Source organism: Puntigrus tetrazona, chromosome 1 (genome assembly GCF_018831695.1).
Source record: "Puntigrus tetrazona isolate hp1 chromosome 1, ASM1883169v1, whole genome shotgun sequence".
Classification (NCBI taxonomy): Eukaryota; Metazoa; Chordata; class Actinopteri; order Cypriniformes; family Cyprinidae; genus Puntigrus; species Puntigrus tetrazona.
Window position 1 is genome coordinate 4,672,182 of NC_056699.1, and position 20,452 is coordinate 4,692,633.

The 20,452-nt window shown below is 38.7% G+C and overlaps 1 protein-coding gene across 2 annotated transcripts in view; it reads right to left on the reverse strand.

The window, feature by feature from the left end:
- Positions 1–1,507: 1,507 nt before the first annotated feature.
- The window catches only part of nrp2a (neuropilin 2a), a 65,772-nt gene continuing 46,827 nt past the window's right edge, over positions 1,508–20,452 (reverse strand). The window contains exons 11-17 of one of the 2 annotated variants that reach the window (XM_043240460.1): positions 19,194–19,277; positions 18,553–18,714; positions 15,261–15,520; positions 14,487–14,580; positions 12,830–12,862; positions 5,537–5,596; positions 1,508–3,782 (exon numbers count right to left, since the gene is read on the reverse strand). In XM_043240460.1, coding sequence (XP_043096395.1) covers positions 3,478–3,782; positions 5,537–5,596; positions 12,830–12,862; positions 14,487–14,580; positions 15,261–15,520; positions 18,553–18,714; positions 19,194–19,277 — 998 coding nt within the window. In that variant the 3' untranslated portion in view covers positions 1,508–3,477. The other variant, XM_043240468.1, reaches the window with a different exon arrangement.

The following is a 20,452-nucleotide window of genomic DNA, read 5'->3' on the forward strand; positions in this document are numbered from 1 at the left end:
CGGAGTCGTTCAGACCTACCAAACCCTTTACATCAGAAACTGACATTAGACTCAATAACCATCGTGGAATGGAGGAATACAGTTGCGTGCCTTTAGTTCTCCATCATTTGTCAAGTTCTCTAGAGATGAATTAGCCGTGCACTCTTTGTATTTCTTAGCGTGGCCCCTTCAAAAGCTGATCACCTATAAGCTTCAAGCGTGCAAGGCTGAGCTTTGATGGAAAGTCCGGCTTACTGAGAAAGAAGGAAAGCTCTCTGATCTTCGCTTGCAAGGCCCCAGTGGAGAATTAGATTTCAATCTGACAGGGAGGGAAAACAACATTTACGAAACAAAAGTTTAGAATAATTTGGGTGGAAAAGCAGAGCCCGACGGCCGGGCTCCTCGGAGCAATTTCCTGGTTCTCCATCGCCCAGTCCAAGCTTGCCGATCAAAGCCACACATCCAGATGCCTTGTGCTGAGTTAAAAGACAGAACTTCATTAATCAAGAATCAGCCAACAGAGGATTTCGAAATATTTGGAAATTGTGTTATTTGAGTGAACAAAACCACTGATGTATTTCTTGGGGACTCTGCATTAGAAATGATTGATGTGCTAGTCAGAATTCTGATCTTGAGAGCAATACGAAGCGTGAGGATGGTAAGTGATATTTCTCTAGATGTAGATCATGGTTAAAGCTTGACTGCAGTATTTGAAGTTTACAGTCCGTGTCCAAAAATGATGATGTCCATATGGGCGACCCTTTTTTTTGGAAGCTTCGGTGTCCTACATTTCTATGCTGCAGTCCGTTTGCTACATTAATTTAGCGTATAATTAATTATGAGAGAATTATAAAATATTTTTTTAAAGAACTACACCAACATAGACTACCTCAGATTAACAGGCATGTAGAAAAAGCCACACATTTCAAATTCCAACACTATTGGCATTCTTGGGATTTGATTGAGCTTACTAGACTGTATTTCACTGTTCCCATCATTAGTCAGTGAAACAGTCAGACTGGTAAAGGCAAAGGCAGGCACACTATGAAGCTGAGGTAGAGAAATAGTTAAATGGATGCAACTGGGTGGTTGTATGAGGTGGAGGGATGAAGGGAACTTTAGGGGATGGAACAGTAAGGCACTTCAAAGCTTTGATGTTGTGAGCCCCTAAATGAAGGCGACTGAAGGTCCGTGCTAATGGGAGCCCATGGGGAGATGAGAGAAACTGTAGCAGACATAGCTGGAAAGAGAAAGCGAGGGCGAGTTTGTATGTGTTTTATGACTGAATGTGTTGATATTTAATAGAGTCAAAGGTTCTGTTGATGGACTGCTTTTGTTGTCAATGGAGGTTATGTGCTGGTCTGGTATTTGCAATATCAGTTGCATGTGTGTGAGCATGTTGAGCAATGAGTATTCAACTCATTTATCAATCCCATAAGCCTGTGCTCTTGTAAACTCAAAACTCAAGACCCATCGTAAAACATCAATCTGTTCCTCATGGATCCACTTAGAAATGTTCAACACCACATCGTCCCAATATGTTAACAATCCTTTATTAAATAATCATAATAACAATAATCATCATCATAAAAAGCACATTTTCTGTACAAAGTGTCCAAAGAGAGACTGGAATTATACCCAGTGCTGTGATTCTCAAGTATTTTAAGTGTTTAAGACAGACGAACGCTCCAAAGCAGTCTTTTTTCAGGTCTAGAGCCGAGGCTGGAACAGAGTAGCTCCAAGGCACTTGCAAAAGTCCAGGGGTCCAGTAGCAAGAGTCTTCAAGAAGATAAGAAGTAAGTGTACGGATCAAGCAGGGTTCAGTAGAAACATCTAGGCTCACCCGTCAGTGCCTCAAAACTCCATATCAAAGATCCCAGACTCTCATTACGTGTCTTATTCTGCAGAGGTGTAGTGTGCTTTGGGTGCATTTTTTTCCACCATCTCCAATAATGCGTTTTTGAGCATGTATGAGGGTGAGAAATCCCATCTGAGCAAGTAGGTAAAGATTTACGGCATCTGTCTTCCACCTTTTTCCAGTCTTTGAAAACCACAGGGGAGCAGATTTTACAACCAAACCTGTCTCCTGTTAACATAAAGCCTAAGCATGGAAACATAAAACTGAGTAAAAGAGAGAAAAAATACCAATTGGGAATGAAACAGGAAACAACTGCTGTATGATGTACATTTGAAATCATTGGTGTTCCTCAAGCCTCCGTGTTAGGTCCTACATTGTTTGCACAAAACCTAAAAGAACAACAACTGTAAAATGTTTTTTTTTTGTGTTTTTTTAAGGTGAAATAATGTTGGTCACCACTGACAGGTTTTCTAACATTCTTCTAGACATCTCAAAAAAGAATTTCAAGAAAATATATTAAATATTTCTGTATACACTTTTTTTAAACTTCAAATTAATCCAAATCTAAACTATCTTACCTCTTACTGACCCTTTAAACATTAATTTTGAGGTGTAAAAATATCTGTTTGACCCAAGAGCCAAGATATACCGCACCGATAGATTTTTGTCTATTTTTTTAATACAAGCAGTGGACCTGAATCTCTTTGAACCAATAACTGAGGCATTAATTAATGCTCAGAGAAAAAATAAGACAAATTGTATTTTAAACCCATTCTTCTGTATCTGTCAGCCTTTCAACTCCTATTTCACATTATTTAATGCCTCTTTGCTAGCTCAAAGCTCACACATTAGCTTGTCAGTCTGTGTCTCCCAGTTACAGCAATCCATAGGTTGCACTGACAAAATCCTCAGTCGTTTCAAACAAGTGCGGTGCCTTTTTTTTCAAAACACAATCCACAAAACACACTCTGCCCGAAAACTAAATCTAAGAACCCTCGATCTGTCTTACTTTTCCATTTCCAAACTGTCAGACTGACAAGAGAAACAAAATGGTTGGCTGAAAGCAATGGGTTGTAAACACACAATAATAATGACGTATAATCACCCTGGGCTATTGAACTTCTCTGCGAGGAAAAAACAATAAAGCGACATTAAACCCATCAAAGCCTTTAAAAACAATGCATCACATCCTAGGCCACAAACTGTACTTTCGGGAATGATGGTGGGCAGATGTTTGAGGCTCTAAAGTCCAGCCACAGATCTCCCATTTTAAAAACTAGACCTCTTAGAAATCTAAACTGATATACTCTCATCTTTTTGGAATAGGAGAACATTGATATGTATCGACATTTATTTTGAGGCTGAGACCTGGAAAGGGGTTTCAATCCTTGTGGCACCAAACTCTCCACTTTTGATGTAATCCAGTGAAAGACGAGGAAGTCCTTGGCAGCAGCGTTAGAGCTGAATAAGCACAACTGCTTGGAAAATAAGCTCCAGGAGAAGTTCAGTTTAGGAGCTCTCCAGCTGAGATGGACATGCATTCCAGGAATACTAAGAGATGAGGCTCGTCTCTTCAAAGAGTCAAATCGGGTTACTTTGAGGTCATTTTAGGATACTTGATATCTCCCCATCTGTTCTCCTCAAGCCTCGGAGCAGCAGCGCTGTTGGTTAAGCTTTACTTTGTGCTTAATCCCATCATACAGCTCGAAGTTGTAGTTCTCCAAAGTAGTGGACGAGCGTGACGTCAAGCCGCCGTACGAGCAGGTGCAGTAAAGAAGGAGGCCAGCACACACAGCACCTAGAAGAACACCCAGAGAGCTCATGACGATGATGGTCAGGAGAATGGGGTCCAGAGAATACAGCCAAGTGTTGTCCTTGTCGACCATGCGTGTCACTGGAGGCTCTGATGGCGTTTCGGCTGTGCTCCACTCTGGAAACTGGAAACCTACAACAAGTGGAAGGGAGAGAACATTAAGAGGACATTCTTGACATAAATGTTTTTAGATTTAATACAATAGTAATGTCATAGTCTTTGAAGGAGTATGATCTCCCCCCAAAAAGACTGAAGGTATTAGATGGCAGCAATACATGGTGGCAGTACCATGGTACAGTGAAGCATCAGATGGTACTATTTTATACAATACTGAAATTCGGCAAACAGTGAAATCTATTAGAATCTGTGGTACTAACATGGTATTCTTTGAGTTATTTAGAGTTTTAGAAGAACACCATTGTACTAACATTGCCAACAGACTAATCGGTCCAAAAAACTGTGCCATGGTACTACCAAGGTTTTGGTGTAAAGACCATGGTATTCTGAATGTCATCTCCCACAAAGTATATAGTGATTGTATCAGATGGTACAAATCATGGTACAGTGATAGCATGTAGCATGATAGATTTTATGGTAAACCATGGTGCTTTCAAGAGTACCACAGTATGGCAAATGTTCAAGACATAATGGTAGTACAACGTAAGTGAAAGAGCATGACAATATTAATATGTTTTACCATTAGCATGTTTTCAAAGTGTTCTTAAGTAAACACCGTGGCACTCCAAAGTTCTTAAAATAATTTTTTTTTGGTATAGCCTTTTGGTTTGAATTAATATAGCAAACAGTGCAATTACTGTACTTATACAATATATTTTTGTAAGAGTGTTTGTTTCAACACTACACCCTTTGAAGGCTAAACAGAAGTTGTTGTGTTTGTTTTCCCACACAGTATCCTATGGAGGAAGATACTAACTAATGGCCTGGTCTGTGGGAGAACAGTGTCGGCATGGTTGTTTTCAGCTGACAAAACTAAGCCGTAAACTCTTTTGTGGCACCCTGTGCCTTGCTAGCGGTTGCATTAGGCTTAATTAGGCTGCTTTTGACAGCGAGCGGATGCCAAAACTCGCACCAGCTGAGCTGCTTTTGCACTTTGACTGATATCTGTTGCATTTTGTTAAAGCTTTTGCCCTTTTAGTTCCAACAAATGGCTTCTGAGGTGATTGACAGCTTGTGTAGAGTGTAAGCTAAACACAGACTTCATTACATTGTATTAGAGTAGGGGTAAAATGAGAAAAAGATGGAAGACATCGATAAAAGAAGTCAGGGAGAGTGAAAGAAAGACTGACGGAGGGGGGTTGACAGTCTATAAGGATGAACAGATTTTGTTTGGGTAATTAACTCGTCCTTGACTTTTTTATTTATTTATTTAAGAGCGAAAAACAAAGATATCTTTATGAGTTAGATGGATTCCAACTGTGTGATAGCAGGAAGGAAAGTGGCGGAGAGTCTGATAACCGGAGATGGGTTTTTTTTGGATTTCTGCAGAAATGCAGGGTGAGGGCAATGCAAGTATGAACAAACACATACATACCCACAAATACACCCATACAAACATGCACAGATGCACCGTGGAGCTCTGCAGTTTGTGCCAAAAAGTAATGGAATGGGAAGCAGCATTCCCAACCCATTTAATTACATAAAGTGGTGTATTTTCAAATAAACATTGATTTGACAGATAATGCGCATAGACAAATCATTTATAATAAGATGAGAAAAAAATACATTATTGCAGTAATTTCACTTCAAATATGTCCAAACCATCTGTTTTTCTAATTTCTGGTTCTACTTCTTTGAACTTGGTTAGAATAAATAGCCTGTCAGGAAACAGTCATATATATGGTATTTGTGTAATAGTGGGAGCCTACCAGCATTTATGTGGTCCTTCCCATTGAAGAGACGCCCATTTCCGACAGCTGGTTTTTTAACTGTGGATAGAAATGTAAACATTGTATTGAAACATATAATATGATGCTGATATCTGTATTAATGAATATAAGTGTGCATTCTTGAATGAACACACTTCAGCGCAAAATGGGGCATTGGAGTCATCTTCACATCATAACATTTGATTATTCAATATTTAGATAACTAGATATAAACATGTCGACAACGCACAGTAACTAACCTCAACAAGCTTGCTAATTTACAAGCGTGTTTGTATTCATGAACTTGTGCAGTGTAATAGGCCTTCGATTGACAGAAATCTAAATAAGTATATTTTGGGACTTAAGGCTAAGTGATAAATTATTAAAAGTGTCGCAAGATATGCAACATAATTACAGAGTACAGAGAATAACATCATGTGACCTACATAATTACTAATTGAAGCACACCAGCATTTAAACATTAAGGGAACACACAAATATAGCAGCAAAAATAGGCCAATGCCTATTGTTACTGCTCTGATATAAATAGATAAAAAAAGTAGTGAGGATTAGAAAAATAAGATTTTATTGTCACATTTTAAAAGCAGGTTTTCAAGACACAAATTCATCAAGCAAAAATATTCTGTTCACATTCGCGTTTTAAACAATTTACTAATTTCAAAGTTGAGGTATAGGCTGACCACAGTTAGAAGGTACTTTCATAAAGCAAAGTGCATTATCATCAACATCATCATCATCATCATCATCCTCATTATCATGATTAAATTCATAGTCTGTATCAGTAGCATCACCACCACCACCACCACCTAAGTAAGCTTTGCGGTACAATAGAAGGCCCATAACTTTCGAATAGCTTTATGGATCAGGTCGCTTTGTTCCAAAAATGTCCGAGTCAGAGCCCGCTGTGTCTAAAAGCAGAGAATCAATGTGAGAGATCGCGCACTACGGATGTGAAGGCGGTAGCCTGGCTGGATCTATTGTGAGCGATCTATTCTACCCAACTCCCCACCTCCGAGGAGAGCGCTGTCGACTGTTCGACAACCCCTGAGACGCCCGTGTCCAAAAGTACAGCTAGCATGAGTCATTCGGATCTGAGCAGACATCGGCAGGGGTGTGCACATCAACCGCAATCCTCCTCGCTTTGAAAAATAGACTGTTTTGCTTTATTAGAAGCTTCTCGGTTCAGTATTCGTGATGCATTTAAGAGCCCGAGAAGAATGGCTGTTTGGCATCACGCCTCGCTGGGTGACGTGTTGACGGCGTTCTCGAGAGAGCGCTTGCACTCATTAATGTGGTTTCCCGAGTCGACGAGAGACACGGGGCGGGAGACGGAACGCCTTTAGCAGCTTTAATAAATGGTATCTGGTCCATTAACTAATTAAAAAATATTAAGAGTGAAAAAAGAAGGGGGGACACGGTTTAGGGAAGAAAAGAGCGATAAAGTGGCTGCTTTAAAAGCACATTGCATGACGGTGCCAAAACATCTCTTACCACCTCACAGCAGGAAATGGCATTAAAAAGCCCCTCAGGAGCCAAGGGTCTTTATCCTTTTATTTCCATTTTGAACAGCTCTATACTTCTTACATTGACATGAAGATCTTTTGAAATGCTTTTTCTTGATTCTTAAAGGTGTAGTTCACATGAAAAAGATCATTCAGTCATTTACTCAAGTCGTTCCAAACCTGCATGCCTTTCTTTCGAGTGTGAAAGACAAAAGGAAATGTTTACACTTTTGCTAAAAAAGAATATACAAAAGTGGATTAACAGTGTAAATGGCAAACCAATGTCAATGTCACTAACGTCAAATTTGCCACCATATGTGATTATACGGCAATGCAAATTTTCTTTTCTTTTTATTTTCGCTCACCTAAATCTGTGGTTCTATAAAAACTACATTTATGATATATACTGTGAGGTCATTTTAATTTACATAAAGGTGCAGCATGAACATTATTCAAAACATTTCCCTTTGTGTTGCACAGAAGTCATACAAGTCTAGAATAACAGGTTTTCGTTTTGGGGTGACCTATTCCTTTAAAACAGTTACCGCTTTTGACATTTGTACTAAGGCAATACCTTGGAGTAGCATTTCAGTATCAAATGATAGTCAAATGGCACTGCCAAAGTCCCTGTCACGATCCTTATACAGAACGGAATAATATAACCTATAAAACTGACTGACAACTCAATTTAGTAAACGATTCAACATGACTATAAAAAGCATATGGCAATCTTGGACAGCATTCACTGCTAATCACTCCTGAAGCTTCACGATGCTTCAGTGGACTAAAATTGCTACCAGGTGTTGATATCTGCACAAGTTCTCTCCCACCCCAGCGCTTAGTGCTTCCTCATAGCACAGAGATGGAGAAAGGAAACAGCTGTCTTTGTTTATGGGACTTGTTTTTGGAGCCTCCACACCAGCAAGCGTTTGCTCAGAATAACACACGCCAACACAGTTTTGGGTGATCTTTGGGAAAGAAATGTGAGAAATGCGAGATAGAAAGGAATAACCTAGATACTGCCACAGAGAGCACAGAAACAAACACAAAACATGACTCCCTTGCTTAATCCCTCTTTCCCATGATGCTCTTATCTCATTGGTGGCGCCATCCCATTCAAGTTGAGCACATCGTTGATATAAAACCATGACTAATAAAATGTTTAAAGTCAACATGAAAGAACATTTGCAATGCATTTTAGTTGCACAATGAAAAAACGTTTGATGGGACTTGAAATGAGAACTGATTGGATGGTGAAAAGGATATAGTCTGAAAGAGAGTTTACACATTTTTCCTGCTACTTTCAGTGAGGCTTGCGAATCCCAGTCTCAGTGCTTATTAGTTAAATCTGGTTTTGTTTTCTATATTAAGCTTTTGACAACTGGCATTAATCTATTTTGTTAAATATTGGCAAGGTTTAAAGGTGCAGTGTGTAATATTTAGGAGGATCTTTTCAGAGAAATGTGATATATTATATGTATCTATGTTTTCAGAGGTGTACAAAGACCTTACGCATTGAACCGTAATGTTTTCATTAACTTAGAATGAGAACTCATTACACGATTGTAATAACAATGCATTGATCAACTGTTCACAATAAGACCAAGTAGATATATTAAGAGACTCAATTTTGATTTCATGTTGACTTTAAAGGCAGTGTTCATTACGACAGCATATGTTTATATCATCTTAGGTGGACTCTCTATTTATCAGACTTGTTTACATGCAGAAACCTTTTAAGCAATACTTCGCCTTCCCTTATTACTAATTAAATCATGCTTGCGTTGTATTCAAAAAGTGCTAAGAAGCACATTCTCAGTAATAGAGCCTTCGCCCGTATGCTTTAATTTATCAGAAAGCTCATGTTCTCTCTTTCACCAAAGGTCTGTTCCCATGTTCTGCTATAATAAGGTAAAGTACTCGTAATCAATCTCAGGGACTAGTCAAAGTGCAAACATTGTGGCATGTCCACAACAGCTCTGAACTCGCCGATGCTCTGACCTTGTCCAATCACATTGATTTAACATAAGTACAGCACACTGGATCAAAGTCAGTCCAGGATCAGTGATTGAGGTCACTGGATGACACGTCCTCTTGGCTTGGCGTTCGTCAAGAGGCCGGATACAGATTCGCTTTTGGAGAAGTTCCCTCCAGATTAGTACGAGCTGGCTAGATGTGGTAAACAAGCTAAGCACGCTAGTAAGACAGGGTCGTCAGTATCCAAGAAAGAAAAGAACACGAACAGAACGAGGAAACAGAAAAATCGAAGTGTTGGGTTCATCTGGATGCCTTCGAATCCAAGCATCTGAGAGCGTTCTTTGAGGTTCTCCTCCAACTCTTCAGTCTGAGATCTGCTTTTGTCAAGGACTTCTTTCACGAAGTCAGCCTTTGCAGGCAAACCTCTAAACCTTTAGTCCAGGTGTTCACCAGTAGGAATTCCCATCGCCCTTCTCAACCCATACAGTCAACTTGGGAGTCATCCCAGCCCTGTGCATGCCGCCGTTTGGGTAATGTGCATTGTGGGGGCTGTAGTAGGCCATTGTGGGTTGGTTCCTCCTGGCCGTAAGATGGCGACAGCTAATGGCCATGACAATGACAATGAGCAGGAACAAGACGGCTCCTCCAACAGCCATTATGTAATACCAGTTGGGCAAAACAGGTGGTACTGACAGCGTATTTATTGTTGGCTCACTCTTGCCTGGTAGGGCTCCCCCTGGTGGAGAGATATACAAACTGTGAAACACGCCACACACTACTGCTAGATTCAAATGCAAACACACGAATGCCATGGAAGATGCTGCATTGACTGTTTTGGCGTAAGCTTCATGCTCCATGTTTCACTGTTCGAAATCACCAGGAAATAACCCCTTTCCAGCAGAAGAATAGTTGTTGAGGGACCTACGTTCGGTTTGCATAGAGACATATACAGTGAAACAATGGGAGTGAATGCAGTGCTGTTATGTAACGTGCTTTCAAATAGGCACCTGAGTCAGACTCCAAGCATGTTGCAAATAAAGACTGCCCTGCTCTAGTCCTGGGGAGTGGGAATGCCGTACTATAAATCAAACTGGATTTTTTTTGCATGCTGGATTTTGGGACAAGTCTCTCTCCAGGACTACACAAAGGGCAGGTAGATACATGACTACAAGTGCTGGTAGTTCTCCAAACTCTTATGTCTTAGGGGTACATAGGGGCTGCATTCAAAACAAAAGGCTGTTTTGCCAAGCAGAGGCACATGCATTCTTTTCTCTCTCAGTTTGGTCTTCTGGTTCTTGCAGAATGCTGACAGTTTTTTAATAGGGCTGAGCATCGCCAGCTTCGTCAATACATTGCGATGCACCGCTATATCAGAAATAGATCAAATGTGGCTGTGCAAAAGACTTATGATGTGGAATCTCTTTTTGCATTTTCACTTAAATTTGTCAGGCATGTTATGTTTTAAATTATTATGACTTAATATTTCTATTCCGTTTTCTTTATCAGTAATTAAATATAGAGTGGTGGAAAAGGACAATAAACACAATTTTGCCACCACTTTGATCTTTTTTTTAGTAGGTTGACATTTTGTAATATGATGATCACTGATTGTCATAGATAAAACTATTATACAAATTATATGAATATGAATTATTATAAAAATTTTATGAATGCACGCATAGCTAACTAAACAAAAAATAAACATTTTAAAAATAATGAATAAGTTAAATAAATATATCAAAAACATAAATTAATGCATTATAAAGTAAAAAAAAAGACTTTAGTCCTTAGACTTTAGATTTATGGCGGAATATGCATACATTTAGTTTGTAAGCTAAATTTCAACCATTAAAGCACCTGGTGTAATACTGAAGAGTTATTTCACACCAACCACAAAGCTACCGGATGAGTTCAGCTGCCCTAGAAAGCCAACGTGAAACGCCTCATGTTGACTTTAAATTTCAACAGCTTTGAGCAATTTCTGACGCACTGAAAATAAAACCAACCCTACATCTCGACGAAAACAACCAAAATAGTAACAAATATTACGATCACACAACAAGTGGAAGCAGAGGTTCTTGTCAGCTCTGCTTTGTCTATCTCACAGATTAGTAAGCACCGTGTGAGAAGCGAACATTCGAGAGAAGAATGACACCAAAAAAAAAAAAAAACAGTTCTCCAGGGACTCCAACGAGACATACCCTGAGTCTCTGATGCAATGCTGCCATCTGAGCAGAACCCGGCACAGGCAGACATCTTGTTATGCTATATTCAGCCACGGAGCATGACTGAGCCACTCATTAGGGAGAGCGACTTGGCTCTGACTGTGTCTTTTATTGACACTCATTTCACAAAAGAAAGTGGAGGTGCTAATATGCCGGTAGCTTGTTTGGGTATTCTTGCCAAGGCAAGAATCCAAGTTTTTTAAAAATACAATTTTGTAATAAAAAGAAGCGGAGCTCCAAGTATAAAAACCATCATACTGCATCGGTGTCCAGTGTTGGACTCCAGTCCAAGTCCATGTGTCCAAACATACTGACAAATACTCTGTTCTCCAGGGATCTTACACCTTTCTCACAATTCTCATGCCTTTTCTAGTCATTTGTGATTGCAGATAAGTATTAGGATTAGAAAAATCATTAGATTGATGATTTAATTCGTCCTGTCAGGTACCACTTATCACTTATTTTAAAATGAAAGCATTTTATAAGCATACAGATGACTGCTTTTCTTCAACAGTTCCATAAAGACATAATTTATAGCATTTCTGTTATGTCTAAAATACATTTTTGACACAAGGATCAGCAGAGTGCAGGATCAGCTATTGCTAAAAAGTTCAGATGTCTCCGATAAAAAAGACATGCATTTATGAAACTATAAACTATTTTCTTTTACTAGCATCTTTTGCCATCCAATGAGTGACAAAAGAGTTATCCTATATCCTATCCAGATATCCTAAAGACTGAATATATTAAAATGTTTGTTAACACTTTAGTTTAGGGACCAGTTGTCACTATTAACTAGTTGCTTATTAGCACGCACATTACTAATGCTCTACATTTCAGATCCCTTAATCTTACCCCAATACTTAAACTTAACAACTACCTTACTAACTATGATTAAGCAGAATTAAGGAGATTACTGAGGCAGTAGCCATAGTTAATAGTTAAAACTGAGAATTGGTCCACAAACTAAAATCTGGCCAAATGGTTAAACCCTAAAGTATGCCCAAGGTTTTCCATAGGAATGCACAAGTGTTAGCATGGCTGAATGGAGAAGACGGCTCAAAAATAGAATGACAGGGTACCCATCTGGTTTGGACTGCTACGAATATCCAGTGACATCAAACGATACAGTATTGACATAACCTCAATGAGATTTGAGAGCTATGACAGTAGGGATGATGTTCAGCAAATAATGACCCGAATATTTCATGCAAGAAAGAAAGTCATACAATTTTGAAGCCACGCGAAGGTGAATTTTCTGTAATATCTGAGGAGCTATTCCTTGAATGGCAAATGGTGTCACATTTTGGCAGATCAGCCTCATGGGTTCAGCTGCCTGACAGCCCTTATTTGAGCATCTTTCCCAAGTGGGACCTTAAATGCGCCAAAAAACGGATTGGTCACCTCAAATAACCGACCCAACCCCAGGCTCCTTAACTCACTGCATAAATACCGCATGCTAGGAAGTAAAACGAACCCTAGATCATCGCTGTAAACAATAACTGCTGAGCAGGGCAGAGAGCAGGAAGTGCAAACATTCACACCCGAGGCAGAGAGTTTAAACTCACCGGTCATGTCTGGAGGGAACGCGGCAAAAGGCTCTAGATGAGAAAGAGAAAGATGGAGAGAGGCAGAGAAAGGGAGAAAAACAAACAGAGCGAATGTGAGGTTAACGGTGGGCTAGATCCATGCATTACTGTATCAGATGCTGATTACTCTGAAAACATGCACTGAATATCCTACATCAACGACCACAAAGGAAATCAGTCTAAGATGGTTCCTGAAATATTTAACTCTCAAATCAAAACAGAAAACTGAAGATTTTGTGGATTGTTTAATTTTCATTATAGTTAACCCAAAAACTCTTTTTTTATCATCATCATTATTATTATTCGCATTATTATTATTATTATTTTCTTACTACACTAAAACTATTAATAATAATTAATAATAATAACTAAAAATTTATAATAATAATAAAAACCTTGTTTTTATTATTGCTATTGGTGCATCTGTGGCCAATTCATTTTTTTTAATTCCATGAGGTGCTTATTGGTCATGGAAATAATTTAACAATGAAAAAAATCTTCACAGTCCTTGATTTTCTGTAATAAGTTATGACCTGGACATGTTCTGAACAGGTTTGGAGATTCACCCAGGTTTCCAGTTAATATTACTTAAAAGCCTTTTTTCCTTGCAGCTAAATTATCTGAACCTCCCTATTCAGTGTTCAGATAAGGAATTTGATTCTCAGTTTGTTGGCACAGAAAAGTGTTTTCAAGATGTTTTCATGTTGTGAATGTTTTGTTTTGGGGAGCGAACATGGAGGGACGGAGAAGATTGCTTGAATTCTTGAAACGCAAACAATTAGAAAAAGACGAGAAACTATCGTGGGGGCCAGCGGCTCGGGGATCTCTTTTTGGCGGGAATTGCGAGTCCAACTGCACGGGTCGATAAGAACTCTCCCAGCATGCTTTGGGAAAAATCACAGCAGGCGCATGGTGGAACACGAGCTCAGGAGGCTTCCAATTTTTGGATTCGAAATGAACCACCAAGTCCCGTAGCCTCGGAGCGAGCCAAGCGGCGACGCTGCGAGCCAAAAATGACTAAATCAGGCTTTCCAGTTATGGACTGGGATTCGTAGCAGCGGCAAGCACATGGTCAAATTCTGATGTCTTTAAGACCATAAACCACAAAGCTTCTGTGCGAGATCCATCCTCAAAAAGCTCGGGCTATCAGCTAATTCTGTTAAAAATCTCTGTTTACAAACATGGAAGGAGAAGCGCAAAGGAAATAATGAAACATAGATTAGCATCGGGGCCCAGGGGCATTTGTGGCCTAGATTTGATTCTACATTTTGCATTTGACGGCAAACAACGAGCCGCAGTATTTTTATTTTTTTGTGTGTGTCCTCCTTTCATGTTAATAAATTCTATTTTGAGAAGCTCTTTGAGATAGTGGCTGTGATGGCTAAGGTTTGATCACAACAAATAGAGAGGTTTATGGAGCGAGGTTCTCAACGAATTATGGTGAAATGGTGGAACTGGAATATGTGCTGTCTGTAATGAAGAGATAAAGGTGAACTTCACAGGAAACCATAAAGAGCATGGCAGGGAGAAACATCTGGTCGAGATACTGCATAGCTTTGGCTTAAATTGCTGCTTTGAATGACGACAAAAGGACAAACCTAATGATGGAAGAAAAAGATGAAACGCGCACACTTACGAGTACACTCCTCCAATGGTGTGTTCACACTCATGTGGATGTTATCGATCCAGATGTGGCCTTTGGTACCCTCAAAAAATCCTTCGATTACCACCTGTGTGATGAAATATGAGAACAAAATGTAAAATGTCACCATGATTTCTATTAGGCTGTCAGGTAAACGACTATCATGCTTGGGCGTTTTTTTTTTCTGTTACATTTGTACCCATAACGAAAAGAGAATAAGAAATGACGCCAAACATGAGGCTCATTTTGAGACAATTAAGATATTTGAATTTTTTGTTCGAAATTCCATGTTTTATAGACAAAATAGACATTTTCTTGTGAATTTGGGATGAAATGTACTGAATTAATCTCACGTTTTGAATACCACTATTACATTTCATTTTGCTTTGTCAAGAACAAAGCATATTTCCCTTGTGATCTCAGCTTAAGTTACTATGCTTACATCAAATAAGAGAGAAAATAAGAAAGAAAACATGATCTTCAAGGAGAAAGTTGGCAGTCAAACTGCTAAAACTAGTTGAAGAAAATCTCAACAGTTAATGATAGTTGATAATTCAATTGACTATAATTGGCTGTGATATACAAAGATTAAGCCAAAAAAAAAAATTAGGTAAATATTTACCATATATGAAATTTTTCTTATTTCATGGTCTGTCAGAATACTCGATTCAGACTGACTGGCAAAAACAGCTCCAATATTTCAAATTAATGCACATTAGGCGCTTATATATAATTGTAATTTTACTGCATCTTGTCTAATCAACTTACCTGAAATTCATTGGGAGATCGAGGTATGATGGTCCGCCCTTCTTTCCAGATGGGCTCCTGGTCTCCACGGAGGGACCAGAGCAGGGTTTCCTCTTGGTGTTTGTTCTGCAGCAGGACCCTCAGGGTTCCCTGCTCCTCCATCTGATAGGAGAACATCAGGCAGAGAGGTCCGGTGTCGGGATCCACGCTGGGACTGAACAGCCGGGCTTTCTGGCCTTGCGTCTCAGGACTGGCCTCTATGTACAGGTAGTTTCCCAAACCTGTGAGAGAACGAACAAAGCAAGAGCGGCAGATGAAAACGTTGCAGGCACTCGGTTAGTCGCATGTAATCTTGCTTATTCCCTGCTGGGCAAAAAGTCACATTTTAACGGTCTGGTTTATTTCACTGTGGCTCCATCCCATCAAGCTCTTCCTCAGCCCAAACTGTGTTTCCAAGCAACATGTTCCTCCGGTCCCGCCCATCTAAAAGCCACGCTGTGTGATTATACGGAAAAGTCAAGTGTGTCATTGAGGGAAAAGTCAAGCACTTTGTCATCAGTATTAGTGTCGTTCGTAAGCGACGGTAGCCCACTAGGCTCTACTGTAGGCACTTGAGGTGACGGCAGGTGTCTGTTTGCTAAGCCGAGAGTGAAAGAGCGTTAAGTGGGAGCAAGGCACGACCCCCACGGTGAAGAAAGAGTGAAGAGACAGGTGCGTACTCTTTTATCTCTCTATATATTTGTGAATAATCTTTCCAGACGTTTCAAGGTCACAAGTATCATGAAAAAAGCTCACGTGGCGGCGGCCCGGCATCTCTCTGAGCCGTCCGATTGGACGAGGAGGAGACATGTGACCTATTGGAGTCTTAAACATTTTGAGAACTGTCAGAAAGCGCCTATAACACCTTGCAGCTGTCGGCACGGCTTGTTAAGTCTTTCAGAGAGAGCATTTAAAATATTCCAAGGCAATGAATTTAAAATAGGTTTAGGATAACAATCCCCTTAACTTCACTGGGAATGCATATATGAGGAGATGTGAAGGGGTGGGGAGCGAATATCTTTAATTTATGTGAAAAAAAAATTCCCTTTTTGATCGTAAGTACTATATTTATAAGGGGGAAACGAATAATGATCTCTTGAAAGAGGCTTTAAGTACATGGAAGTCTATGCAAAAATCCGCCTGGAAGGCAGGTGAAGGACTGGAATACATGGTTGGAAACACAGTTTTCCACGAGAATCTGCACCTCTGAAGTCAATTAAAGATACTAAGATTCAACCCTCTGCCACACAGCAGCTGGAAAAGGCTGAAATAAGGGTTTTTTGAACTTCCGGGAAGAATGTATGGGAAATTGCAATGCTTCTTACACTTTTAAACGGTTTTGGAAGAAAATAAATCATTAAACAATATTGCTTGGCACCCTCTGCAACACATATATATATATTATATCATATATACTGGTGTGCGCAAAATTTGGGGTTAGAAGAATTTTATTTTATTTTTTTAAATAAAAGTTATACTTTCAGTCATCAAGAATGCATTTAATTGTTTAAAGCCGACAGTAAATACATTAATAATTTTACAAAAAATATTTCTCAAAGAATGTGATTACAAAAATATTAATTAGCTTTCCTGTTTTTAACATGGATAATAATTATATATATATATATATATATATATATATATATATATATATATATATATATATATATATATATATATATATATATATATATATATATCTTGATCAGCAAATAAAATGTCTTAAAGATCATGTGAAAATAAATTGCAAAAAAATTGCTTTTTAAATTGTAATATTTCCCAATATAACTGTTTGTTATAATACGGTTGTAAAATAGCCATAATATGCAAATCAGTGGCAGTAACTTCACATCAATTGAATTCTATATTAATGTTTGGCAAAATTTGACAGCCTATAGTACTATGCCAAAGAATTATTTATTGTGTTTATTGTAAATAATTAATGCAATTATTTATTAAACAATGCCATCCCAATCATACTGATGTAGCTTCCTTTTTATAAAAGCAATATGTCAGTCGAGACCAAACATTAAAATGATTTTACCATGTCAACACTTGACATGTAACCTATGTTACTTTCATAGTCTGATGCATTTCAGAAAAAAAGTAAATATTAATAAAAAAATAGAAAAAAAATGGGAGGCTTTTTTTGCATTACATAATTTCTTTCTTTTACAATCATTCACCGGAAAGGTGCACTGGGAACGTTAATATGCTTTCATATTGATAAATATGTATTAATCTGCAGCCCACGGATTCCCAGCTTTCAATCAAATAATGGTTGTTTCGGCATGCCGAGCTTATTTCTGTCTTCACTGCCGTGTTTTGTTCCCGGTGTACGCTTCTAATTGCGATGTGTCATGGGATAGAAATAGAGGGAGTGCGACAGTGTTCGGGAGTAGAGAAAGCATGCCGAGCATTCATCCTGTTTTCCTCTTCTAGATAACATGCCAGTGGCTGACATGTGGAAAGCAGACCGCCGTGTACAGAGGGAATGAGGTCACAGGAGTTTAACAGAACATGTACTGAAGTTAGAAAACTAAAAGGCTGTCCTGGAAACATCAGGTGTTAAAACGATTATGGAAACTGATTTGGAGTCAGAATTAAGTCGTATTACATGAGGAAGAGGGCTAAGATGAGTTTACACTGCTACCAGTTTCTATGTGGGTCCCTGCTGGTTTATACTGGTTAGTATTGGTTTGGTGCGAGTCAAGACGTTCAATCCCAAAACTTTTCATATTATAAAATATAATATAATTTAATATAGCGTGGTCGATTCATTTAAAATGAAGTAATTAATCACACATTTTTGTAATTCATTCATGCAATTCATTAATAAAATATTTCACATTGAATCTCCAAATCAGTGCGGAAACAAAATAAAGATGGCATATTTTAAATATATATTGATATAATCTGTTTCATAAACAGCACACCAGTACTGAAATAACTTCTGTTTTGTTTTTAATGGGCCTGATAATGTTTTCATAAAGTATACTGTAATGCTAGCCAAATGATGGCAGAAAAAATGTATGCTGCGTAATTTTTGTAATTAGATAAACTGAAAAAAAATACATAATATAATATAATATAATATAATATAATATAATACAATGTAACATTTGTGTAGAAAATTGTTTTTGTAAACGCGTTGTGTTTCCAAGCGTGAACGCAGACTGGAGCCTACAGGCATGACGACCTCTGTATGCATGTGAATGTGTGTGTGTGTGTGTGTGTGTGTGTGTGTGTGTGTGTGTGTGTGTGTAATACCCACTGTTTAAGCCCATGGAGAGATCTTGACTCTGACCCAAGGCGGTGCTTTTGCTGGAGCTGTGTAACGCCCAGCTGAGGTCAGAATCAGGGTCAAGGGTCCAACCACACAATCCTTGCTCAAAATCACACAGTCCTTTGTGAGACGGCAGGGCAGCGCTGGTAACTGACAGACAGAGTACATCAATACATTCACATTAATATTCATCAACCTTGGCAGAACATTGGACGGCTAACGGCACTTTAAACTAAACCGAGTTTTGACCTTTGACTTAAGCTGCATCAATGTGCAAAAATATACAATATCACAACAACTCTGCTAAAGAAGCCGCGGGAAAATGCTGATAGTTTATCTTATGGTAAACGGATTTGGATTTTCGTTCAACAAAAAAGTAGTTAAAAGTTCTCAAAGGTCACATGCACATATTTATGTTGTTCTGAATACACACAAACGCTTCACTTAAGCAAATCTTCTCTTGTGAGAATACATTTGCGCATTATTGGTAATCTGATTGGTTTCCCTTTTGCATATGTATGAAACGGCAAGCCAAATGCGGCTGATTTCTGGAGGTTTTAGGTGTGCGATGTATTCAAGCACGATTTGTTTATTGCAAAAAAGCATTCTGTGCTTCGATCTGAACCGACCTGGACTGGGTTTCTGTGTTGTGCTGGTTTCTACAGCGGGGGCTTGAGTCGGTTTGGATGTCTCTACAGCTGGTGTGGAGGTTTCTGCAGAGGAAACACATAATTATCAATCTTATCTTAACTCAGACCGGAATTCATTTCCATTCGAACAAATCTCTTTTTCTTTCCATTTCAAATGAGATTCCCTTTCATTTTAATTATGCAGCCAGCCATGAGTCAGATACTCATAAATTAAATCATAAAGCTCCGATCTCTGAATTTATGCCAGCGCAGAGGCGAGCATAAACTATGTGCGCAGTATGCAATCCTGTGCAAAACTGCAATTTTGTCCCGGTATGGCCTGCAGGTTTTGCGTCTGTCTTAAATGATGACATCAGACTGATGGATGGCGTTGCTTTAGGGAGAAAGCCCAGACAAGCCATGGGGCGTTGAAGGAAAACAACACACGTATACATACATGCATAATAATATATGTGACCTTCGATCCATGATACAAAAAAACTACAGAGAAAATAATTAGCTATGTAAAAACGTGCATGCATATTATTACAATATTAGCCATTTATTAGTACTAATTAAGCACTCATTACTAACTATTAATGAGAAGCAAATTAAGAATTGAATGAGGGAAAAGTCATAGCTAATAGTTAATAAGTGTTACCTAAAGCATTTTACCAAAATACCTCCTATAACGCCTTAAACATTTTTACACTAAAACAATTTCAGACATAAACTTTTTTTTTTATTTTTGTTGTACCGGTAGTACACTGTATTATAACGGAAAGTAGATCATTTTTTTAATAAGAAATTATTGCAATGGTTTATGCAATGATGTTTAAGAGAGTTGTGATTTTTCTTGTGATTTCTAGTGGGTGAAATAATATTTCAGCAATCTAGAAAATGACCTTACAAACAAATAGGATCAAGACGTAATTAAGTAGATCTTGCACACAAACCGAACGGTCACTCACAGCAGTTTCTGCAAAGGAAGCGAATTGGTGCATACATTAATATTTTGAATTCATAAAAGGTGAGCCACAGCTGGTGATATTTGTCACTGTAATGCCATGGCCTTTTCTGAAGCAATTAGCCAGCTAATACCACTTCCTCTGCCCTATCGCTAACCGCCTCCCTCTCTACGCCGTCCTCTTTCCCTCGATCATTCTTTCATATGCCTCCACACCTGCAGTCTCCGTCCATTTGTTTTTCTTTGTCTTCTGATTCAATTAGTGCAGGGATGACGGATAAATATCATCACC